The sequence below is a fragment of the Lepidochelys kempii genome, chromosome 11 (assembly GCF_965140285.1).
Source record: "Lepidochelys kempii isolate rLepKem1 chromosome 11, rLepKem1.hap1, whole genome shotgun sequence".
Taxonomy (NCBI): Eukaryota; Metazoa; Chordata; order Testudines; family Cheloniidae; genus Lepidochelys; species Lepidochelys kempii.
Window position 1 is genome coordinate 12,779,451 of NC_136390.1, and position 25,421 is coordinate 12,804,871.

A 25,421-nucleotide genomic window follows, 5' to 3' on the forward strand; every position below is an offset into this window, starting at 1 on the left:
CACTGCTGAGGCCACACCTGGAGTATTGTGTCCAGTTTTGGTCCTCCCACTACAGAAGGGATGTGGACAAATTGGAAAGAGTCCAGCGGAGGGCAACAAAAATATTTAGGGGGCTGGGGCACATGACTTATGAGGAGAGGCTGAGGGAACTGGGGTTATTTAGTCTTCAGAAGAGAAGAGTGAGGGGGGATTTGATAGCAGCCTTCAATTACCTGAAGGAGGGTTCCAAAGAGGATGGAGCTAAGCTGTTCTCAGTGGTGGCAGATGACAGAACAAGAAACAATGGTCTCAAGTTGCAGTGGGGGAGGTCTAGGTTGGATTAGGAAACACTATTTCACTAGGAGGGTGGTGAAGCACTGAAATGAGTTACCTAGGGAGGCAGTCGAATCTCCATCCTTAGAGGTTTTTAAGTGCCGGCTTGACAAAGCCTTGGCTGGGATGATTTAGTTGGTGTTGGTCCTGCTTTGAGCAGGGGATTAGACTAGATGACCTGCTGAGGTCTTTTCCAACCCTAATATTCTATGATTCTATAAGACCAACTGTCTGAAAAGACTTGGTTAAGTAGTGAGGACCCTCTGGGAGCATGAGTGGGAGGTGATAGAAACAGACATGGAACTTGCAGATTTCTTAAACAAAGCCCAGCTGCCTCAGCCCCTCCTGCTTCTGAGGGTGATGCTGCACTCTCATTGGAAGAGGGTGGTAGGGGGAGTTCTTAGAGGGGTAATACAACCCTCTTCTGGGCAGGTCACCCTGCCCCAGAACTCCCCCCGATTGGTCAAATCCACTCTCAGGGATGTTCTCTGTGACTGAAACCCATCCTGATTGGTAGAGGATGGTGGGAAGAATTCTTAGATGGGTCACATGACCCACTTTTGGACAGATCACCCCACCCCGGAACACCCCTGATTGGTCAAATCTCCTCTCGCGGCAGTCCTACGGGGGGGGGGTGTGAAACCCATCCTGATTGGTAGAGGGTGGTGGGAGAAGTTCTTAGAGGGGTCACATGACATCCTTTGCTTCCGGTCATGTGTCCGTCTTGACTCTGGAAGTAATACCCCACTGAAGGCACAGTCTTGCTGCAGTGGGATTCCACATGTATCACTAGCAGGGGTCTATACTTTTGCCTGCAGAATCTCAGTTACTTGCAATAATAGAAGAGGACTGGATCCAGTTTCATTCTCAGATCCCAGGCTGATTTGGCAGGCTGGGCAGCTAGAATAACCTTTTGAACTAAAAGCCAATAATCACAAAACCCCACAATGCTGTTTTCCCAGACACATTTCAGAGTAGAAAAATACTTTAAAATAGCCAAACTGAAAACAAATCCCTCCCACTTTGCCTTTTATAACTACAGAGTTGCAGCCTAGATCAGATGTTTATGGCTGAGTCTGAAATCCTGAAGAACAGGGGTTTTAAAAGAAACTCTGACAGACCCTTGTAGCACAAGCAGAGGATGCTGTTGCTGCTGCTATGAAAGTTAACTTTGAATGCAATTAAAATTCCTCAGTGTTCAAATGACATGAACATCTGACAGCTTTTGCAGTCTGTCTCGTCATTGACCCACAAATAACTTACTGAGCATAATACAGCAGATTTAATTAAAGAGTAACTCATGATTCAGCCTTCAAATACAGTTCAAATTCCTATGATTTGCTTTGCAAGAAAAAAAGGATTTTAATAATTATTTACATAAACGTTTTTAACAGCCAACAGCTGTATGTATTTTTAAAAAATTCATTGACATTAGGAGGTAGAACTGGAGATCTCTCTTAGATTAGAAACCTCAATGGACAGTCTTTTGCTTTACTTACCAGAAGACATAATTTAAAAAAAAAAATGAAAAAAAAAATCACACACACTGAAAAGACTAAACTTAATTAAAATAATACATCTATTCACTGAGACTTTGGCAGAGAGAATTAAGGCATCCATAGATATTGACTGCATAAATCAATAAATTCATTTGTAGGTTTTGAAGATGCAGACTGATATATCTTCAGATATAATCCCCATGAGTCCTGAAGTTATTAACCAGAATAGTTTGGAGTATTATTTATCTCCTAAGAAGTATTTCTGTTATAAGTATTTATTACCGTTATACGTAGGTATAGTCCAGCACTTCTATACAGCCATAATACTAACTAGAATATGGAATACCCATGGAAAAGTCTAAAAACCTATTGTGATGTCTGAACTTCAAAAAGTTCAGCAGTTCAGTATAGGACCATTGTATCCTAAGCTTCTCTGAACCAATTTGGTCTAGGCATCAGGCTCGAAAGCTTGCAAGATCAGTCTGCCTTGGCAAGGTTTCTAGTACATCTTGGATTCAGCTGGGTCAGAACAGTATGGTCAAGATATTCTGGACCATCTACATATGGTCCTATTGAAGAACAGATGCTGAAGCAGCAACAAAAAATGAGAAGTGTTCAGATTCTGGTTAAGGTACATTGTTTTTAATTGGAACCTGTCCACAAGTCTCTACCAAACCACGCCTCACTGTTGCTTGTGTTTCATGGTTTATACATGACCAGCATTGTGAGTAGAAAAGTATTGAAGGTTCAATCCCTGGCTGGTGTTGGAGCCCATCCATCTTTGTCATGCCCTGCATGCAGCTACTTGGGCCATTCTGGGTATGCCTACACAGCAAAGAAAAACCCACAGCTGGCCTATGCCAGCTGACTCGGGCTCATGGGGCTCAGGCTATGGGGCTGTTTCACTGATGTGAATGCTTCTGGGCTCAGGCTAGAGCTTGAGCTCTGGGACCCTCCCACCTTGCAGGGTGCTAGAGCCTGGGCTCCAGCTGGATACAGCAGTGAAATAGCCTCAGATCTCTGCCAAACCACCCCTCTGCCTGAAGCCCACAAGCCTAAGTCTGCTGGCACAGGCCAGCCACAGGTATCTGGTTGCTGTGTAGACATGCCTGCTGTGGTCTGTTCCTTCTTATGACTCATCCAGACAGCTGAGAGCCTCACCCCTCCTAGGGAAACAAGAAGTCCAAACAAAAACCTAAAGCCTTAGTGACCATGAACCAGGTCTTCAGCCCCAGTGTAGGCTCAGTAGTCCTTGCCCCTTTCCTCTTGCAGCTTACACTGCCTCTCCTGTAGGGGGGGTGCAAGGGAACCCAGGCCCACCCTCTCCTCTGGGTGATAAGCAGCTAGGGTCTGTTTCTTATGATCCTTTGCTAGTTCCCTTGGCTATTTCCTACCTTTGCCTGTTTGCAGGTGTCTCTCGTGGAGCTGTGCTCTCCACTCCTCTCTCCTTGGAGCTTCTTCTCTCTGTGCAGCTTCTCCCAGTTTGTTGCTGAGTTTTCTTCTCAGGATGGCTCCCCACTGGCAGTCACCTGGAACCCCTGTTAGCCTCTCCTTTCAGGACCAGTCCCAGGGTAAAAGCTCACTGTTGTAGCTCTCTTCTCTTGTGTACTGCTTTTGGCCCCACTGTCCTTCCTTGATAGAAACCACCCAGTCTGGCTATCCCCAGTTGGATCTAATCCTTAATTACCTGTCTCCCCTCCAGGTGTCACAAAATGGACTAATTGGGATCTCTGACTGCCTTTAACTCTGTCATTGCCAGTGTGGGGTCAACCCCAGATGGCCAGTTGTCTGGTGTGACTTTATCAGAGGACATGAAGTAAGACTAAAGAATAATCATTCAAATATTGAAGCTTATCAGAGAGGGCCCATGAAAAATATCAGAACCACTTGGCACATCCTCCATTCTTCACAACTGGCTGGTATCCTTCCAGTCACATATTGGTTGCGTTAGAACATTTAAAGTATTGACGAAGTGCATAGCTGCATACAAGTGTCATAGGTATCAGCAGGAGCAGACCTGTAGTCCCCAAACCAAAAGCCTCTACATTCTGAGCTAATGGAGAACTTCCTTACCTGGGAGAAAGTAGCAGACTGTTATGGGCATAGGGGCCAGCCAGAAGAAAGATAGATGATCATATACCCAAGGCTGGCATATCACAGAACCATTAAGAATCCAGGCTGGAATTTTCAGAGGCCTTTGGGAGTTAGGCACCCAACTCTCATTGAAAGTCAATGGCACTGGGTACAAAACCCCTAAGCAGCATCACTACATTGAGATTTAACCAATATTTCTAATTTGATCATCTGAATGCAAGGTGGGCACAAACCAGACTCCTGGATCCAACCCCTCTCTGCCTTTGGGGATGTTCAGAAGCTGTATTCAGACACCTACAACTAATTATACTGCATTCATCAGTGTAGTATCTGAGCATCTTCAGTTGCTCATTAAGTAACATGACTAGCATCTGTCCTGTGTTTGTTCTCTTCTCCTCTCCCCTGAGGAAGAAGTGTGTGCAGTGGAGTGTTTTGTTTTGATTTTTTTTAAATAACACACACTGCTATGTATTTATGTTAGAGAGAGCAGGTAAAAGAAATGTGCCTTTCACTTAAAGTGGAAGGGGTGGGGTTTGTGGTGATCCTTAGTTCTTGTGGGAGCTCATTCAGAGTCTCACATTGGCTCCTGAGAAAGCTCTGTCTCCTGCACAGACGAGCTTTACCCTTACTATAAAGAGCTCCATCATGGTTTTCATCCTGCGGCTTTAGTCAATCTTTTAGGTACCCTGACCCCAGACCATAGAGTGCCTGGAAGAGGAGGACTGAGATTTTGAACTTGATTTGATATTCTGTGGGAGCCAGTGTAGGGTGCAGAGGACAGGTCTGATGTGTGCAAGGGAACCCCACATCTCTGTGAACAGCATTATATGAAAGTCAGTTTATTGAGCAAGTGCTGTGTTTAATAGAACACAAGTTAGTTTGTATGTCCCAAGAACACAAATCACAAACTGTAACATGGTAATTAAATTAAATTAAATTATATTTTATAGGCACCTAACCTTTTTAAATATATATACAGAGTTTGAAATGCTAGTGCTAATCAATGGAGACATTATATGATAAATTATACAGTAAAATATGGATTAGGTATCATATTAAAAAAGATTTACTGAATGTAAAAAGACAGCAAAATTGAATAATAAAAATAATAAGGGGGAAAAAATCCAAGTAACAATTCTTTTCAGGAAGCTTAGTAGAAATATGCTTTATACCAGGCTTACGTCCGGAGAAGCTGAAAGTGATCACAAACGATATGTGATGGGAAGCTAATGCTTTTGTAAAAGGCATCCTTGGGAGGTAGTGGCCCTGCCATTGTATGCGGAGGGAAGTGTAAATGGGTTCAGACCGAAGCCCTGGCTCTGGACACCAGGTTCAGGCCTCCATCTGGGTCTCACAGAACTGAAGACCCTCCAACATGAAGGGGCTGTGGCAAGCAAGAGTTGGAATCTGAAACCAGATCTTTTATTATTTGTTTTATAGCAACACTTAGGGGCTCCAGTTGAGATTGGAGCTCATCTGTTTGAATGTTCCCAAGACAGCGCTATCTATTTGGAACCCAAAGCAGTATGAAATCTGGGAGACTGTTCTTTGTAGCCTGGACTTACACTACTTTTTTTGTGTGGCAGTTTTTCATGATGTTAACACATCTTTGCCCGTGGTAGCAATGGCAAGAGTGCTGGTGCAGACCAGCTCAGATGGCTGTCATCACCATGTCATCTGGACCTTCTCTGAATAGAGTTAGACAACACCGGGGTTAAAATGCTGGTGCCCTGTATACGCTAGCTCTCCCACTATGGCTGCCACTGCTAAGGCTGCAAGGGTGGGAGGCTTCCTGAAAAAATCTTGTGTAGACACAATCTGTGATGGACAAGCCCATAGTGTCCTTAAATACATCTTGTCCCCATTTTAATTTTCACTTATTTAAGCAGATTAGTTATACAGATGTCTCCTTCAGATTGCTGTCTTCATTTAAAAAGTCGTCTGCAGAATTTGTCATCAATTTAAGCATTCTAATTGCTAGCCAATGAAAATCCTCTGGTTGGTGATGAAGCTGCAGAACCCATCGACTGTGGTCTGTTGTCATGGTTCTCATATCTCTCCAAGCTGCTGGTCTCTTGTTCTGCTTAATTTCAGTATCTGCGCTGAAGCCTGAAGCCATCACCCTTTGATGTCGTTTCAAACTTGAAAAAGCAATATGAACAAGTTGATGGGACAGAAAATACAGGTCAGTGTTCATGTGTTCTACTGCAGTAGCCCTTCCTCAGCCTAACTTGAGCTTTGATGGAAAACAGAGAGTTTTGGGGCAATTATTTTTCAAGATACGTTTTCATCTGTGAAAAGTTAATCTTGATCAGTCAGGAAAGTCTGACAAAATCACTATTTGGCTAAATCAGATCAAGTGATTGTTACCTGAAGTAATTAGTTCCTTTTTATCAGCAGTTTTTGTATATTACACAATGTAAAATTTACCATGTTTCTCGGATTCAAGGATTAGGCCTCAATTCAGCACAAGCATGTGCTTAAAATTAAAGCCCTTGTACAAGTTCTTTACTAAATAGGGACAGTTTGCTGCATCAGGTCCTTACTGAGGTGGACCTAAAATACTTTTCTAAAAGGCTTTGGATATTCAAGGTCCAATTCTGCACTCTGTATCCAGACAAAACTCCAAGTCACTTCACGTGGGTGTTTTCCCTAAGCCAGGACTGCAAAATTGGGATGCCAAACATTTAAAAAACACTTTTTCCCCTAAAAGAGGGGTATGTGTGTGTATGCGTGCAAATGTTCAAGGATTGCAAGGCTCCAGATGAAATTGAATTTGATGGAAAAAATCTAAAACCTGGGAAAATTAACATTCGATATAAGTTATGGGGGGGGAAGGGAGGAAAAGGAGGACTTGTGGCACCTTAGAGACTAACAAATTTATTTGAGCATAAGGTTTCATGAGCTACAGCTCACTTCTGAAATCTCTGAAATCACGCATCTGCCTGTACTACCGATGTGTTATTTATGGGGCGCACGCAGGATACAGCACATGCCTTTTATTGATCGCTATGTTCTCAATGTGATTAAAACTGCCGCACCAAGTGCCACGGTGCACCGCAGTTCTCCAGCTGAGTATAAAGAGCCAAAATCCAGGCAGTGCATCCCAGTGTGTCAGAAAACACCCTCTAGCGTAACTCGTCTATGCTTGTTGGGCTCCCCTGTGCAGTGTTAAAGCAATGGGTGAGGTTCTCGGTTATGCCTCTTACGGCCCTTTAAGCCCCCTTCGTGCCCTCCAAAACCTGGGCTGCTCTGGCGGGCTGGAGTGGCCCCCAGTATAAATTAGACAGTTCTGAGAGTTTGTCTAAGTTTCAACAGCCTCCCTGGGCAGCAGCACTGCATGCTGTGGCCTCCCCCATGACACCCTTTCCCACCCCTGCAGCTCTACCCACAGCACAAAGGCATGAGGGCTTTTAAGGGGGTCCTCAGAAGGCAGCCTACAGCTGTCTTCTTCAGCTCCAGTGATAGGGGTATGTTTCCAGGGCTTGATCAAGGGCTTTCAGACCCACCACTCTATCACTTTTACCCACTATGAAGGGGCTGGAGTGGAGGTGAGGATCTCACCCTTTCCCTACATTACTAGGGTTAAAATATACATTCTCTTAGTCATGTATGAATCACCTACCTCATCATCATCATAATCCCTCTCAGGAAGTCTCCTTGTTTGTGGTCCCATCTCATAAGGGTTCACTTGACTAGCATTGCTAGTCTGGATTGTGGGAAAGATTTTCTCATTTGCAGCAGGGTTGATGGCAGAAACAAGTCCAGGTGTTTCTCTGTTATCTGAATAGTCCTCTCTCAGCAAATGCCTCTTCTCTGGATTTTGCCTTTTATTTGCTCTTTAATGAAAAAGAAAAGCGTCTTTTCCAAGGCTTAACTTTTTAGATGTATCTTGATCCATTTAACCCCCCACTCCTCCTTATTTTTCACACTCTCTTGTCCCTCTTTTTGAAATGTGCAATGAGAGTAAGTGTTGGTGCACTTGCTGCATGCTATGACATCACTTGTCACAAAGGCCAGACAGCACAGTTTATAAAGCAAGCCCCAAAACTTCTTATTACAAATATGGTTTAAGGTGCCAGGAGGGGCAGAGATCAGAGAAACCCCTTTCTGTTTTGTCATGGGAAGAGGGAATTCTCCCTGACACAACACTAATTGCACTTGTAACTGTGTATGCAAACAAGAAACTGGTATGTTAATTTACACCCATTACAAAAGCTACTTTCATACATGCAATCAAGGTCCTCCACCCTGCAAATGCCACATTGTATTCCTCCAGGAGTGGGCAAGGGTAGAGTGACTATGCTTGAGTGGCTTCCATACCCCCTGCTTGGGAGGATCATAGGCTCCATGGCAATTCAGAATAGGCCAGTGCACAGGGGAGCATTGGAGCTGGGCTGAGAAAGGGGCCATTGGGTTTAAGATTAGGCAGATCTAGTGGCTGGGAACCTCAGATAAAAGATGCAGAGACAGTAGTGGCTGATGGGGTTGCCCCCTCTGAGGTATAGAACACTGCAACATGCCTATCAGTTACATGCCAGAGACCCAACTACCCCACTATCATGCCAGGGCACAGTGCAGCAGGTACCATCTCCCTCTGCCACCCATGCCAGGGTGAGGAACCTGAAGCCCCAAGCCAGGCCCACCCCAGCCCCTCTTCTTCCTATGGCCTCAAGCACCTAGGCTATGCCCCCATCTTCTGCTGCTCTGAGCCCATGACCCCAGCCCCTGTTGCTGGACACCCTGGGTTGGTCCCTGTTGCCTACCTGGTGGCTTGCTTAAGGGTAGGTTGGCCCTGCAGCACCCCAGCCTTCTTGTTATTGCCACTCTCTGTCCCTCAACCACGAGTTGGCCCTGCAGCCAGTCCTGTCCCACCTCCTGGAGCTCACCCTCATTGGCTTCCCACCTGGCAGCCCTGTCTGCCCATTGGGGCTCAGTGCAGATGCAGCCCGCATCCCTGAGAAACTTTCTGAGAAAACCCAGGACTTTTACTGTCCCAAGAAGACTTACAGATTTCCCACAACAGCTACCTCAAAAAAAGGGATGATCCCGGGAAAACCTGGACAGGGGGCAACCCACGTGGCTAAGGAGGACCACAGAGGTGCTGAACTTGAGCTCCACAGTCTGTCCCTGGGCTCAAGGGGTGGAGTCTGACCTCCTTTCTGGTTGTGTGTTGTGGCAGAGATATGAATTTAGAGGCTTTAAGCAGGGGGAGGGGGTACATTTCAGCCATATTTGCGTATTTTGGAAACAGACACCCAGGGCCAGATTCTCAACAATGTGAGCACACATTTCTCATGACAGCACACAAATTGTTAGAGGAACACATTCAAAGGGAAAAATACCTTACCTTCATGCAAAATGGTGGTAATGATGTGTCCCAAATAGAGAGACAATTGCATTGGCAGCTTTAAAAATCTGGCCCCTCTTTTTGAAACTAGCCCACTCTGTAGAGTTTAGCAATCTCCCTTGTGTTTAAGTGCCTAGCAAGCAACTATTTGTACCTCATTGAAGTGAAAATGAGTCCTGCAGCTAAGCCCAGGATCAGAGCCCCACATAGGACAGCCACAATGATAAGGATCAACAAGGAATCTGAAAAGAGAGAGATTAAAAATTCATAGCAAACATGATATACAAGGGAACCTCTCCTTTTCTACAATCAGAATATATTTTGGAGTAAAATAGATTCTGTACCATCAAAACGTATCTGTCTTTCATGCTATTACTCTTGGGGCAGTGCTTATGAGATGGCCACCATCATGGATTGAACCCGTCTGCTCCAGAGCTAAAGGCATAAGCTGCTATAGTTTGAGCTAAAGCTCAGAGAGAACTGTAACACTTCATATCCGCTGTGAATCTGCAGACGGGGACCCCATAACACCCACTCACCAGTGAGTTACATACTTTTTCAGCTCAAAGGAAGCTCATCCAAAGCATCTGAGGCCCATAGCAGTTTGAATCCTGGATCACCCCCACTGACATGACATCTGCCATCTTATCTTGGCCAACACACACTGGGGATTGAACTAGGAACCTCCAGAGCTAAAAGTATAAGCTACTACAGCTCGAACTAAAGAGCTAAACCTGTACGTGTAGGGATTACAACAACTCATGTCCTCTGTGGATGTGCACGGGGGAGGGGGAGACTCTTTAACACTCACCGGTGGGTTACACTTGCCATCAGCAAACTCCTGCTCCTGCATTAGGCTCTGCTAGTAAAGACCTTTGCATGGGTGAAGAGTTCTCTTGAAGTAAATGGTCCTCAGCACATGTTCCATACCAGCAGACCCCAGTGCAGGCTCAAGGTCTAAGGTTGCAAATTAACCTCTTTTGCAACCTCCTATTTACATTTGCTTGTGCTTCACTGACATATTTTCTTTTTGTACTGAAATATCACCTGTTTGCTCTCAGTCAAAGGCTGGAGTTTTTGAAAAATTGGAGAAAATCCCTTTGTACAGTTACAACTGATGGAAGGGTGGGAAAAAATGATTTTTTTCTCCTGACTGGCTGCTATTTTCCAAATTTTGTCTGTGAAAACAAAACACCCCCCCCCGCCCCAGTTTTCCTAAAGCCCTTATTTACCCTCCCCAAAAAATCATTAAAAAATTGTTTTCGTTCAATTGTTATGGGGGTTGGGGCATGAAGGAAAGTTCCAGCTAGGTATGCTCTGAACGTTTAAATGTTTATCTCTTCACAGGGGAGGAAGGATGGGCTTGTGGTGCAAGTATGAGCCAGAAGGGCTGGGTTTAATTCCCAGTTCTGCTACAGACTTCTTATATGACCAGGGCAAATCATTTAAACACACTCTGCCTCAACTGTCTTTCTATAAAATGGGCCTCATACTGACCTCATGGGGCTGTTGTGTAGATTAAAGTTTGTGACAACACTATGAACTCCTGAGTCAAGAATCATTGAGTTGATCAATTTGGGGAGGAAATTTCAGAAGGGAAGTTCTCTTTTACACTTGCTTAGGATGACGTTTTTTCTGATGCTTTTAGTTGTGTAATTGCCTGAAGCACTGTGGAATAATGAAAACCAGCTGCTCAATGCCAGGGTGCTGCAGCTATGTTTTTTCTCCATCTACAGTGTGGAGGAGTTTAAAAAAAAATCCACATGGAATTAAGCAAACTACATTTGCACAACTCCATAATGCTGCCGCTTCAGTGTCTGCTTTAAGATAGAGTAATCAGAATCTTATTTGCTAACTTTGGTGAGTAAAATAACTTTTCATTGCTCTTTACTCCTGCAGAGTCAACACAATTGAGGGCAGATCTACACTAGAAGTGCTACATCAGCGCAGCGGTGCCCCTGTAGTGCATCTAGTGAAGACACTCTATGCTGACGGGAGAGTGCTCTCCTGTTGGCATAATTACTCCATCTCCGTGAGCAGCAGAAGCTATGTCAGCGGGAGAGCGTCTCCTGCCGTCATAGCATCGGTGCGAACAGCGCTTAGGTCGCTGTAACTTGCATCACTCAGGAAGGTGTTTTTTTCACTCCCTTGAGCGACGTAAGTGAGATCGACTTAAGCGGTAGTGGAGATTTGCCCTCAGAGAGCGTGAACTGGATTCCATTTCCTCTTGCACATTATTAATGCAGTTGCCTACTAAAATCCAGTCACTTAGCTCTGTGCAGCTACACTGTAGGCAATGAGGGTACAAAGTGTCTCTAAAGGTTTACTCTGAAGATAGTGGGGTGGAGGGGAAGAGGTATAATTGAGACTATCACTTTGCCCACACAACCTTTAGTACTAGTAATGCTGTACTATTTTGGATCATGAGTTAGTCTGTTAAATGTATATATTTGAGAGACACCATATGGTGTGCGGGTGAGTTGATGTTGCCCTCTGAATTTTATTGTTAGAATTTCCCAAGATTGTCTTTAAATTCATAACCTTGCTGTTGCATTTGTGCATATTTTAAGCAATTGGTTTTCTTAAATTGTTTTAGAAAAGGCATTAGAAGTAAGAACCCAAAAGCCTTCTTAACAAAATACATGCAGAGCATTTAACAGGGTCAAAAATTTCTTCCTCTTATAACTTACGCTTATGCCTGGCCAGCTTTACTCTGTGCTGTGTTAAAACTATTATTAGCCATTTCCCTAAAAACTTTCAGGCAAAACATGCAAAGGTTTTGAGGTCTTAGAGTTGAATACACACACAGGTTAAACATATACCAATTTAAGAATATAGTGATGGTAAGAGGAGTTGAAACATTCACATGCAAATGCACCCTGCACTGAATTAGACCCCAGCCAGTCACAGTGATTAAACAGTCATAAGTGTCAAGTTCTTCAGCAAACTTCTCTCTACACAGGATGATACTGTCAGCACAACCTCTGAGAGGGATGAGGGGGACATTTCTGTCAACAATATTTTCCTATCCTATAAGATGCTGAAAAATTGGAGAGTTTGCAGATAAAACTCACAAGAATGAAGGAGCTCAATCTGTTCAGCTATCAAAAAGAAGATCAAGAGGTGACTTAATCATAGTGTATAAATACCTTCCTGAGGAGAAAATATGGGGTACTAAATGGCACTTTAATGTAGTAGAGAAAGGTATGATGAGAGCCAGTGGATGAAGTTAAAGCTAGACAAATTCAAACTAGAAAAAAGGCATGAAGCATGATTAATCACTGGAACAAATTAACTACCAAGGAAAGTGATGGATTCTCCATCTCTTGATGCCTTCAGATCAAGACTGGATGGTTTTCTGAAAGACGTGCTCTAGCCAAACACAAGTTATTGGGCTCAATGCAGGCATAATTGGATGCAATTCGATAGCCTGTGTTCTATGGCCAGAAGGAGATCAAACTGGATAATCTAATGGTTTCTTCTGGCCTTAGTGTCTATAATGCTTCCTGCCACATGGCTACAGGACTCACGCTTTTTAACTCATCCTTCCCTAACTTTGTGTTGTTGTTAACATGGTGTGTTTGCATCTCCATATGCTACTAATGCTCACTCTACTATTGCAGGGTCTGCTCTGCAAGTAAAACATTGCTGGAAATCTTTCCTATAAGTAAAAATCAGAAACTCTTGTACTCACTGTTGCTACAGTTTACTCCAGAGTAGCCCACATCACACCTAAACAATAGTAAAAGAAATGGAAATTGAGTTCATGCTGTTCAGTAGATGGTCATGAAACAATGGAACAGTCCCACCCACCACCATCTTCTCTTATTGATGGGTTTCATATTTGTGATCTTATCTCTAAATCTACGTAGTTTCTGTGTTGATTTGGGTGAGAAGAAACAGTTGAGAAACACCAATTTCCTTTCTAAACTAAAATTTCTTTATCCAAGATTTTCAGACATGACTACTGATTTTGGATATCTCCATTTTTGAAGTGCCCAACTTGATACACCTTAAAAGGGGCTAATTTTCAGAACGTGCCGAGCACCCGTCTATGAAAATCAAGCCCCCATAGGTGTTTCAAGATGGGTGCCCAAAAATGGAGGCACTCACAGTCACTAGCCACTTCTGAAAAACTTGGCCTTTGTGTGTCATAGTCTTTCTTGGGCACCTGAGTGCCGACAGCGACTCACTTTTCATACCAATGCTACCATTTTGAAATAAAACTTATGCTAGTGTCAGAATTAATTTTGCTGGTGAATGTAACAGTCATAGGAACAGCTGGATTGACAGAGAATGAAGAAGTTCTCTGTTTATCCAGAGGTACAGCCTGGGTAGTAGCATAGCTTCCCCACACTACTCCAGTAATGAGTTTCAACCCTGTCCTGGAGGAAGCATCTCTAGAGGGAAACCCAAGCAAAATACCATAGGACTTATACTGGTCAGCACATGTGCTTCCCCTGGACCTCAATGGAAGTTCTGCCATGAATTTGAAGCAGTATAGCTCAGTCTTTGTTGGTTACTTAATGTCATTTAATTTGTGCAGTTTAGGGCTGTGATTCTAAAAGCAATATTGTCAACTCCATCCTGTTTTAAATACCACGTTGCCTTATCTTGATAGAACAAAGGAAGTAGCTGAGTACTCACTTCACGCAGTTTCCATCTTTGTTTTTGAAATTAGGAAGACATTGGCAAACTGGGGCGCTGTTTTTACCCGTAACACAATGCATGTGATCTTCTTCAGAACATGTGTTATCACAATCTACATTTTCAATGGAAAAAAACCGAGAGTTGTTTTAAAGACAGTCTGAAAATGGATATTCTGATATAGAGGCTTAATACTTCAATATGCAAATATTTACATTTTCAGTTAACAAAGAAGGTGGCAAAATACACCTGTTTATTTCCTGTCCCCTTATAAACTCACAGAATTCTGATTTGCCTCTGTGCTATGTTATGTCTTTAAGGGCTATCGAATGATCTTTTAATAGAAATACACACACAGAAAAGAAACTTAAATACAGGCACAATAGCAGAAGAAAAAGTACCATTGCTTGGTTCCCACCAGTCTGTGGCCTTGCCAACTCTTGTGATTTTATCATGAATTTTTCCAAGATTTGCTGTTTTTCTTAAAGGCTCAGCTCTTGGAATCAATTAATTAGATGAGAATCTCAGTTAATAAAGCATGTTTCTAGCACTCGTGGTTACGGAGAAAGGCTTGAAAACATGAACTGAATGTCTGGTAAAGGCTCCAAAACCAAAAGGCAAATAAGAACCCCAAATTTGTTATCTTCTGAAAACCCCTCATGATTGTTGAATGCTTAGGGCTGGCAACGCTGTCTTGTGCAGCACAGTTACAATACCACCCCTAAAACCCAGTGGGCAGCAGGGCAGCTGAATCCTAGAAAGGGGATTAGGGGTAGCTGGACTGCTGGCTAGCTCTGGGTCATGGTGAGGCAATGGGCCAACCTCATAGGCCCCAAGAAAATCTGCAAACCGTCAGGGAAAATAATAACACCGAGTCCTACAGGCATGCTAGTAAGAGACAATTTATTCAATAGGTCCTGTTAAATAACAAAGACCTGCTATTTGTAAACCGCTGGTATGCACAGTCAGGCTCCAGATTTTTTCAAGCCCAGCAGCCCTGGTGGATTGACTCCTGAACCATTTGCAAGGAGAATAGGTTATCTACCCAATGCTCAGCTGGCTATGTGGTACCAATACTGTGATTTCAATCACAATACCCAGATGGTTTAAATTAGTCACATGCTTAAGAGCGTTGCTAAATTGGAATGGAATGACTCATGTGATTAAAGTGAAGCACCTGCTTAAGATCACTGTTTCATCAGGGCTTCAGTGCCCAATTTTCAGAGCTGCAGATGCTCAGCACCTGAGAAAATCCCTTTTTCTCAAATGGTGCTGACACAGAGTGCAACCAAGGGGAAATGAAGGCGGGGAGAGGAAAGCCCAACCCATTATAAGAGCTTATAATGGTCATAAAGCTCTCACCTGAACAGGTTTTTTCTTCTTTGTTCTTCTTAGACAATCCTGATTTGCACTCACACGTTAGTCCATCAGTGTCCACACACGTAGTAGTTGCCTCATCACAGCCATAAATGTCACATTGTGAAAGTTCTAAAAACAAAATGAAATATTTCAAAGACTGATCATAAAATAAAATCTATAATTAGCAGCAGCCTTTAATACAAAGTAGTGTGCCTGCTTAATAGCCTATGTACTGTATAGTTAGTATTTCTGAATTCAATTTTAAGCTATATTTAGGGTACAAATACCCCCCCGTCACCTTGAATTAACCTTTACAGTATTGATGACCTTCCCAGCAACTGAACCATTCCCATCACAGGTGCTGATCTCTCATCTCTCCCTGCCTACAACTGGCCTGATTTGCCTCCCAGCAGCCTAACCTTCCCCAATGCCACCCAGAAAAAAGTTCTCGTGAAGGTTTCTTCCCTTAGCCCCTTTAAAAAACATGCAATCCACCCCCTGCCCTCCCATACAGGGAGTTGCGCTTTAGTGGAGACGACTGATGGATGTAAAGCTGAGCATACATGTAAGTATTTGCAGGATCCGAGCTTATAAGTAATATGTCATACAGTGTTCAACTTATATATAACTTGAAATTGGGATAGAAGCTCAGCATAGGAGAGGAACTCTACAATTGATTGGGGTTAGAAAAAATTTCCCCTGTGGATGGGTTATTCAATAATTTCCACTATGGAGGTTGTTCTATCTTTTTCTGAGGTATTTGGTACTGACCACTCAGAGACATTAGGTTCACTTGATTGTCTAAACTAGCATAGCAATTTCTATAGTTTTAAATTATTTAAAATTGATTCAGGAAAATAAACCTCAAAATGATACTTTGAAAAGAAATCTATCAGGATTTTGTTTCAAGTTGGTTCCAAAAGCTATGGCTCTGTTTGATTTGCACAGCTGTAAGTGATGACAAATGAGTAAATGGCACTAATAAAGCCATACTTACATCTTAGTTTAATTTTTCCATTTAGAATGTTACATCCTCAAAAAAAAAAAAAGAAAAAAAAAAGGACTAGCATAAAATATTCTGTCCGACTCAAACTTCAAATATCAAACTTGCTGCTACAGCACTGAGAGTGCTCAGACACCCCATGCACAGAAGGAATCTTCTTGAGAAGATAATTAGGCATCTTAAATTATTTAATAATTGACTATAAATAGAAGGGACTGAATTGTAGATTTTAAAGATTCAGTTTTACAAAGCAATCTTAATCCACCAGGACTCACAAGGAGTTCAAAGCTATTGTAATTCCAGCAAAATTGAGTCACATACTAGGTCATCCTCTAAGCCCTCCCGCAAATTTTCAGCAAAAGATTCAGCTCAGTTTCTAACTATGGGCTTAATCCTGCAAGGCGCTCAGTGATCTGACCTTGATCTATCAAAGCACTTAAGCACATGCTTAACTTTAAGCATGTGAATAGTATTACTGGGTAAATATGCTGGCCTTGTTTTAGCAAGGCAATAAAGTACAAAAATAGTCCCAGTGAACTCAATGGAATTACTCATGTGCTTAAAGTTAAACATATGCGTTCGTGCTTTACTGGCTAAGGACAAAGGGATTTGGCATCTGTACAAATGAGCCCTAAGGCCCTGTCCCATCACGAGCTCTGCATGGACACAGATGTCCATTTGCATGGAGCTCAGTAGCAGGATCAGGGCACTGGTGTGCAAGTTTTATTTTTGCCAGAGTTCATTAAAAATGTGAACATTTTTCACGAACATTTTAGAAAAAAATACCTTGTGTCTGTTTTTCCTTGAAAAATGTCAACATTTTTTGACTGGTCCCAGCTTCTGCTGATTTTTAATTAATGATACTTTTGCAGGAAATAGTAGAGAAAGTGCAAAACGTAACAAAAGATGTTCAGCTCTAAGTTTTAATGCACTTTTCCTGCAAGAGTTGGTTGTTTTAGTAACGTAAGAATTTCCATACTGGATTACACTGGTGAGACATCTCGTCCGGTACCTGGTCACTGTGGCCCCAGTTCAGGAATGTGCTCAAGCATGTGCTTAATCCGTCCCTATTCAGAAAACACTTAAGCTCATGCTTAAGTTAAGCATTTACTTAAATATTTTCCTAAATTGGGATGCTGGCCTAAATGTGGCCAATACCAGATGCTTCCGAGGATGGGGTAAGAAACCCACCTACTGGACAATTATGAATAATCAGACAATAAGGAATTTTCCTTACTCACTCGCCAATAAGAGATTGTCTTATACTCAGAAACACAGGAGTCATATTTCTTTTATTTTTGTCCTGTGTAAAGAGAGGGACTGTATTTTTATTCTGTGTTTGTCCCGCAGCTGGTACAATGGGTTCCTGATCCATGGCTCCTAAGTGCTATGACAATACAAACCATAAATAATAATACTCCCATTAGCTACATAAACTGTAACATTCAGAAAAACATTCATTTTGGAAATGAATATTCCTCTTCTATTCCCAAATACAAATATAACATTGTCTGTGTCTCAAAAAGACAAAAAGTTACAATGAATGGTTGAGTTTTCAAAGTAGATTAGGGGATTTAGACATAACTCATTAAAATTAATGGAGGGTATGTTTCAAAGAGCTTTGTCCTCATCAGCTTGGAAAATCTCCGCCAGTGTTCTTAGTGTAGTACTTACTTTGATAGCTGCCATTATTGAAATAGGAATGGACTTTCAATGCTTCTTCTATGAGGCTAGCAACACCACTAGTGTTTAATTCTGTGGTCACTTCAAACATGTTGCTTATTGTCACGATAGTTCCACTGGTCTCCGCTTTAATCTGTATTTTAGATTTTGCTGAACTTTGTCTGAAAAATAAGAATCTAGTGTAATTGTAGAAAGTACCATAAAAACCACATTTACTTTAACAACAGATTTTTGTAATCAATCACACAGGCATATCATAGGCAGCGAGAGCAGATTTGCCCACAGACACATTATACCACTGTGCGGTGCCTCTTGGTTCTCACCCGGTGATAACATCTTGAGGGGGTGAAGATCATTCAGTCTCCACATCCCATTCTTTAGTCTCTGCTCTGCCAACACGTGATCCAATGAATGCAAATGAGTTGCAACAGGATTTTATGAAATGGTCATTTTCTCACTAGAAATTAGACTGAGATCACAAATTCACTGACTACTGGTTATTTGCACCAACCTGGATCTCATGTCAATTGGTAACCAAGAGGTTTACGATGCTCTACCCTACTTAGTAACTCCTTGAGGCATCCAGTCCCTGTTGTGATGAGATTTTCACTCTTAACCCTAATCATTACACTTTCAAGAGCCAGATTTTCAAATAACATGGGTGTACAATTGCCCAAATAATTTTTGCACATTGTGTTAAGTGCATATGTACGTGAACAAATAAGTAAAAGGCTGAAGTCAGAGTGGTCCTAAATGTGCCCCAAACATTTTTCCCTCTTAATGCTGCTGAATACAATAGTAACTTTACTAAGGGCCAGATTCTGATACCTATATTCATGATGAACAGGGTCTTATGCTATGTTTGTCTTATCCCTTTGGCTATTATCAATAGGAATACCCATGGAGTAAAGTGCTACTCAGCATAAGTTAAGCTCTTGGAATCTGGCCCTAAAAATTTACGTACCACATCAATACCATATTCTACTCTCAGTATTTTTGCAAAACTCCCATTGTTACTAGAGGGGGTTCTACTGTGCAACAAGGGGTATTGTCTCAGCTCACCCTACACACAGGATGAGTCTGAAACTTCTGATGCTAAAATGTGTATTTTCCAAAGTGGGCCACATTCCCAAAAGCAAGAAATCCTCACTGATCTGAAACCTCCTTTAGCTGAGTTCATTTCATATTGCTCATCTGAATTGATTAAAGGAGGATTGACAGTATATAAGATGGGGCAAACTAAGAAAGCAATGTGAGCGATGCGTTCTGTATCTATGCTATGTACACAAAGAGAGATCACAAACACACACACGCAAACACAGGAGCTGCTGAACTTACCTTATATTCACAATTATTGTCTCTCCATAGTCTGTCTTATTTTTGAAAGTTGTGTTGAACTATGAAAGATAAAATGAATTTGGTTTATACCTTTGTAAAACCACAGAACAAAATAGGCAAGGGAAATTTGTGGGGTTCATGTCTCTCAGAGCCAGTTAGGGAAATCAAAGGCCCAGAGCTCCCCATGCCATGTCCAGGCAAATTCGTATTGGCTCCTAAGAGAGCTCTGCCTAAACAAGGAGTGCCGGAGTGGGCCATAAAATTGAGTATAATAATAAATGACCACTACATACAGACATTGTAGGGTGCACCATCCACCCAGGCTCCACACTTAAAGGGATGCCTCTATGCACAGATCTTCCTCATCCAGCTTGGACAGAGGGAGAGGGGGACTCAGCCTCCCCAGCGGAACCAAAGCCCTGTTCCCCATGACACTATGGAGGGGCATCCTTGGGCCTCTGATATCCATGGTGAGGAGCAGACCAGGGACAGAGGCAGTGGGGTGGGTTCAGGATGAACATCATTTCCCGCCCTGCCGCCTTGGCAAGCTGCGAACGGTGAGTGGAGTCTCAAGCCGTGGTAACTTTTCTGTGCCTCCATCTCCTCCCCATCTAGCCCTCAAACATGTGCACTGGAGCTTCCCTCCCCGCCCCCCGCCCCCCGCGTAAGGTAGGGGGAGGTTTCTCAGAAGCATTGGATAATGGAGGAATCCTTGGTAGCACAAGTCCAATGGAGGCTCACAGCTAAAGAGCATGTGCAGGACAGTGAGCCCAGGAGACGGTGGGGAGGCACATCCGCCCACAGATGTTCCTGTTCCTCCAGCAGATCACAGATATTCATGCGACTCTGGGAGGTTCAGTGGCTGAGCCCCCTTCTTATGGCACAAGGATGTGCGTGTGCGGGTACACTCATACACAGAGTCCATCTCTCTGGCTGAAGTACCCAGAGGAAATCCCACAATGGGAAACTCATAGTGGCTTCTGTTCCTAGACCTCTTCACACAGGTTTCTTAGCAGGAGGGGAAGATCTCTCCTCCCTTCACCAATCAGTGCGACATGGGGCACCAAGAAGCAACTCTTATAATGAGCAAATCCATCATCATAGTCCATTAAAGAACATTAGTATAATCACCCAGTATATCCCACTTCCCCAGGAAAGCTCTTCCAAGACTTCATTCAATGTTTATACAAAAGCACATTGTGTTTAACATTCCCCTCATTCATACTATTCATCTACTTATGGAACGGAAATTAGGACTCTTATTTAGGTGCCTAAATCCATATTTAGACATCTAAACTTTAGGCACCAATGTCTGAAAATGCTGGCCTTTACTTATGCTCATATGGTAGGAATACATTTTCCCGTATAAAACTGTAACTTACTTTTACTCTTATTAATGAGAATTACTGTCTCAAACCTGCTGATGATGTTCAAATAGTTATCACTGAGTAGGATCATGTTTACTATGATGTACAAGTTATTCCAATCAAGGCATGAGGCCTACAAAAAGTACAGAATTTGTAATAAGAAAATAAATATGTATTTGTCCACCCTCCTTGTAGAAACATTTGAATTAAAAAAAGGGTGCAGATACAGCAGCCTTAGGACATAGGTGCCCAGAGCTTTAAAACTGTACAGATTCAAGGCACACAACAGAGGCTGGTCAGCAAATTTCCAGTTGAACAGTTTTCCAGCAGAAAATGCTGTTTTGTCAAAAAATTTAAATGTTTTGCAGGAACATGTTGATTTCTATGAAAGCTGCAATGGAAAAAGTGGAGATGGCGATGGAGTTTTTCCTTCTATCAGCCTGGGGGGGGTTCCCTCTCCACCTCAGACTTCCTCCTGTCGCCAGTTTGGGGGTTTCTCCATCCACCTCCCTGCCATCTTAAGTCAGCCGGGAGGAAGAAGCAGTGCAAGGGGACAGGGAGACCTGGGACAGGTGCCAGCAGCATTGATATGTTCCCAAATGGGAATTTTCCCTTTCATGGGAAATTCTGAAGTTCGACGTTTTGATCCAATTTGGAACAAAACAAAATCTTGCACACTTGGAATTTCCTGTGTGACAGAAATCCCATTTGTTGACCAGCTCTAGTATACAAGGCCAAATTTTGGTTTCTTATCTATGAAAGAAAGAGAACAATACTTCAGGCACAACCTGTACTGTCAAACTCAGTTTCTTATCCGCCTCTAGGCCCTGTCTTCACCACAGCCTGCCCCCAGACTGCATTCCCTGCACCAACTCTTCTTTAATACCTTGGAGAGGGTATCCAGCCTGCCTTTCTCTTAAAGAGATAGCACCCTGTCATAGGGTCTGTTTGTTTTACATTCTATGGGACTTTTTAATAAGGGAAGCAAGTAAGCAAATTAGGGGCAAATTCTGATCTCCGACACATACATGCAACTTCCACTGACTTCAGTAGGAATGATGTGTGTACATCTCTGAGGGTAGAATTTGGCTGTCATGTAAAGGAGTCTAGACTGATGTAGCATATCCCGTGACAGAGGTTGAAGAAGGTGTAAGTTATGCTGACCAAGACACCACTTTGAGGCCCCATATCTTCCTGCACATATCTCATTCCAGGAAGTAGATCTCAAGATTAAATATATATGGAAGAATTTTTTTAAATGACTCACAAAATCTGTAACATTTTTGTATAATTGCTTATACTCTGGTGAGTTTTCATGTGCCATGCTGTCGGTATACGGTGTTTTCAGTGTCAACTGTCCAGGGAATACTTTTCCTAAAAATAAAGCAGAGACATTAATTCATTACACTGCATTTGTAATAAACAGGGTTACAATGTTGGGTTATCCATGTTTTAGAGATGAGAAGCAACTCTGCATAAGATCTATATTTGCTAATTTTCTTCTATTGGAGGAGACAGGGAGGGATAAGTATTCACTTAACCAACCCTTATCAAAAAAGGGTTAAACCCTGCTATCAGTGGGCATGGAAGTAAGAGAAACTGATGTGGTTCTTCTACTAAAATAATGTTAAACTATGAGTGTGGCTCAACACAAACAAAAACAGGATATGTCCAAGTATTACCGCATTTAATGGCATAAGCCAAGATTTTCATGAATGGGTGCGTAGATGTCAACATGGGGTCCCCAGGGATCAGTTCTGGGTCTGGTTCTATTCAATATCTTCATCAGTGATTTAGATAATGGCACACAGAGTACACTTATAAAGTTTGCAGAGGATACCAAGCTGGGAGGGGTTCAAAGTGCTTTGGAGGATAGGATTAAAATGCAAAATGATCTGGATAGTGGATCAAAAGCTAAATATGAGTGAACAGTGTAACACTGTTGCCAAAAAAGCAAACATCATTCTGGGATGTATTAGCAGGAGTGTTGTAAGCAAGACATGAGAAGTAATTCTTCTACTCTACTCCGCACTGATTACTTCTCAACTGGAGTATTGTGTCCAGTTCTGGGCACCACATTTCAGGAAAGATGTGGACAAACCGGAGAAAGTCCAGAGAAGAGTAACAAAAATGATTAAAGGTCTAGAAAACATGACCTATGAGGGAAGATTGAAAAAAACTGGGTTTGTTTAATCTGGAGAAGAGAGGATGAAGAGGGAACAGAAGACTCACAGGGGACATTTTTCAAGTACATAAAAAGTTGTTACAAGGAGGAGGAAGAAAAATTAACCTTATCCTCAGCGGATAGGACAAGAAGCAATGGGCTTAATTTGCAGCAGGGGTGGCTTAGTTTGGACATTAGGAAAAACTTTCCAACTGTCAGGGTGGGTAAGCACTGGAATAAATTGCCAGGGGAGGTTGTGGAATCTCCATCATTGGAAATTTTTTAAGAGCAGGTTAGACAAACACCTGTCAGGGACTGTCTAATACTTAGCCCTGCCATGAGTGCAGGGGACTGGATTAGATGACCTCTTGAGGTCCCCTCCAGTCCTATGATTCTATGGCATATGGATTTTGGGGCAGATTTTCAAAGGTCTTGGTGTGCCCAAAGGTGTCTAATGATTGAAATCATGGGTGTTAGGTGCCTAACCTGCTTAGGCACTTCAGAAAATCCAGCTTGGTGCCAATCTGCATCTCTAGGTGCCTAAATAACTTTGAAAAGCTAGCCTTTGGGCACCTAAGTAAGAGGCCTAATTTCCCCAAATGCTGAGCACCCAGCAGCTCCTATGCAGTCCCACTTCAGCAGGACTTGGGTGGGTGCTCACCAGTTTGGAAAATAAGGCCATTTTTTTAGAAGCCTATTTTTGGCACCTGCTTTTTTAGTCTTGGCCATAAACATTAGCTTTCACTTACCCCGGGGTTTCCGTCTGCTTTTCATGTAATTTAATTCACACCCTTAGCCCTGTGGGAGTGCAGTTTTTTCTAGTGGGTTAAATCCTTTTGTTTCAATAATGCTTCAGGAGGTAAAACAGGTCAACCCAATGGGAACTATTTGCAGAGTAAAGTGCTACTCAGTGTGGGTCAGAGTGGAGGAGACTTGCCCAGACCATGTACATGTTCACTGAGAAAATTAGAATGAGTATAGAAAATGCACCATTGTCTGTGCAGTGGATTAAGAAAACAGATCACCAGCAGCCAACTCACCTTCCTGACATCTTGATGTGCTATAGTAGTATCCATATGGGCACTGGCACATATAACCTTGATATAGGTTAATGCACTTAGCATTGCCACCACACGGTTTATTTGCACAGCCCAGAGGTGCTTCTAAGAGGAAAGATATTGACACAGCTGAACAATGCACTAGACCAGGAGGATGGAAGCTTTTTCGTTTTCCTCCTGTTAAACTAGTCATGCCTCGAGAAGAGTCACACACTTAAACATGCCTTATGACAGTAGGCCAAATCCTCAGCTGGTATGAGTTGGTGTTACTCCATTGACTTCCATGGAGCTATGCCTGTTTACACCATCTGAGGATCTGGCCCAGTATGCAACAGTAAGGCCGCAGATGAATCATGATATGCAATAAATTCTAAACTGTTAAGTTTCCTCTAAGCAAACAAGGCCAAAAAGGACTCTAAGCAACCTGTCCCAGCTGCTCCTAGGTGGAGGCCTGGCAAGCAGCTCTGCGCACTTCCCCTGTCCCACCCCGAGCACTGGTCCCCAGCTTCCATGAGCCGGGAACTGCAGCCAAAGGGAGCTGCAGGTGGAGGCAGTGAGTGTCTCCCGCATCTGGCACCCCGCACCCGCTCCTGTGCCCCAAGCTCCCTCCTCCACCCAAACTCCTCCCACAGCCTGCACGCCACACCCCGCTCATGCCCCAAACCCCTGCCAGCCCCGCGCCAACCCGACTATAAACCGGACTTTCAATGAAGATCAGAAATACCAGTTAATAGAGCTTTCCAGTTGGTGAAGTGCTGGATAAAACAGCTTTTACTCTGTGTGTGTGTGTGTGTGTGTGTGTGTGTGTGTGTGTGTGAGTGAGTGCACGCGCGCACTGAAAAGATAGGAAATTCCACAATTAAGGTTGCCTGTGCAACCTTAATTTAGCCCCTTAGTGCATATGCATTACAATACAGTTTTTAATTGCATGATCACATACTATTTTTTCCACAAGACCCCTGCCTCACTCAGTGCACAGGATGGATGGTGCTCACTGCACAGATGACTGTTACTATTACTTTTTACACTGAGAGTGTGGCCCAGGTGATATTTCCTGCACAATATTCATTCCCTGCTCTAAATATAGAATTATTAATTTCCTCATGGGCATCTCTATGGCACTCATCACTATTATATCTGAGTGCTTCATAAACTCTAAAGACCTTACCTTCCATCACTCCTGCAGAGTAGGGACATATTATTATCCCATTTTACCAATGAGGAACTGAGGCACAAGGAGATTAAGGCCAAAAGTGTCCACTAATGTTGAGTGCTCAGCTTCAGACACTAAGGGCCTGATTTTTCATAAGAACATAAGAGCATAAGGACGGCCATACTGGGTCAGACCAAAGGTCCATCTAGCCCAATATCCTGTCTTCCGACAGTGGCCAACGCCATGTGCCCCAAAGGGAATGAACAGAACAGGTAATCACCAAGTGATCCATCTCCCATTGCTCATTCTCAGCTTCTGGCAAACTGAGGCTAGGGACACTATCCCTGCCCATCTTGGCTAATAGCCATTGATGGACCTCTCCTCCATGAATTCA

General features: G+C 42.9%; 1 protein-coding gene across 10 annotated transcripts in view; it reads right to left on the reverse strand.

Annotated features, from left to right (window-relative positions):
* Window positions 1-5,429: 5,429 nt before the first annotated feature.
* MUC13 (mucin 13, cell surface associated) overlaps window positions 5,430-25,421 on the reverse strand; it is a 34,250-nt gene continuing 14,258 nt past the window's right edge. For all 10 annotated transcript variants that reach the window (XM_073304703.2, XM_073304705.2, XM_073304702.2 and 7 more), the window contains 10 exons: window positions 23,857-23,979; window positions 21,920-22,026; window positions 19,286-19,344; window positions 17,939-18,108; window positions 15,265-15,390; window positions 13,903-14,017; window positions 12,950-12,987; window positions 9,410-9,497; window positions 7,531-7,744; window positions 5,430-6,046 (listed from right to left, as the gene is read on the reverse strand). In XM_073304703.2, the coding sequence (XP_073160804.2) occupies window positions 5,996-6,046; window positions 7,531-7,744; window positions 9,410-9,497; window positions 12,950-12,987; window positions 13,903-14,017; window positions 15,265-15,390; window positions 17,939-18,108; window positions 19,286-19,344; window positions 21,920-22,026; window positions 23,857-23,979 (1,091 nt within the window). In that variant the 3' untranslated portion in view covers window positions 5,430-5,995. The remainder of the gene's footprint in view (window positions 6,047-7,530; window positions 7,745-9,409; window positions 9,498-12,949; window positions 12,988-13,902; window positions 14,018-15,264; window positions 15,391-17,938; window positions 18,109-19,285; window positions 19,345-21,919; window positions 22,027-23,856; window positions 23,980-25,421) is intronic.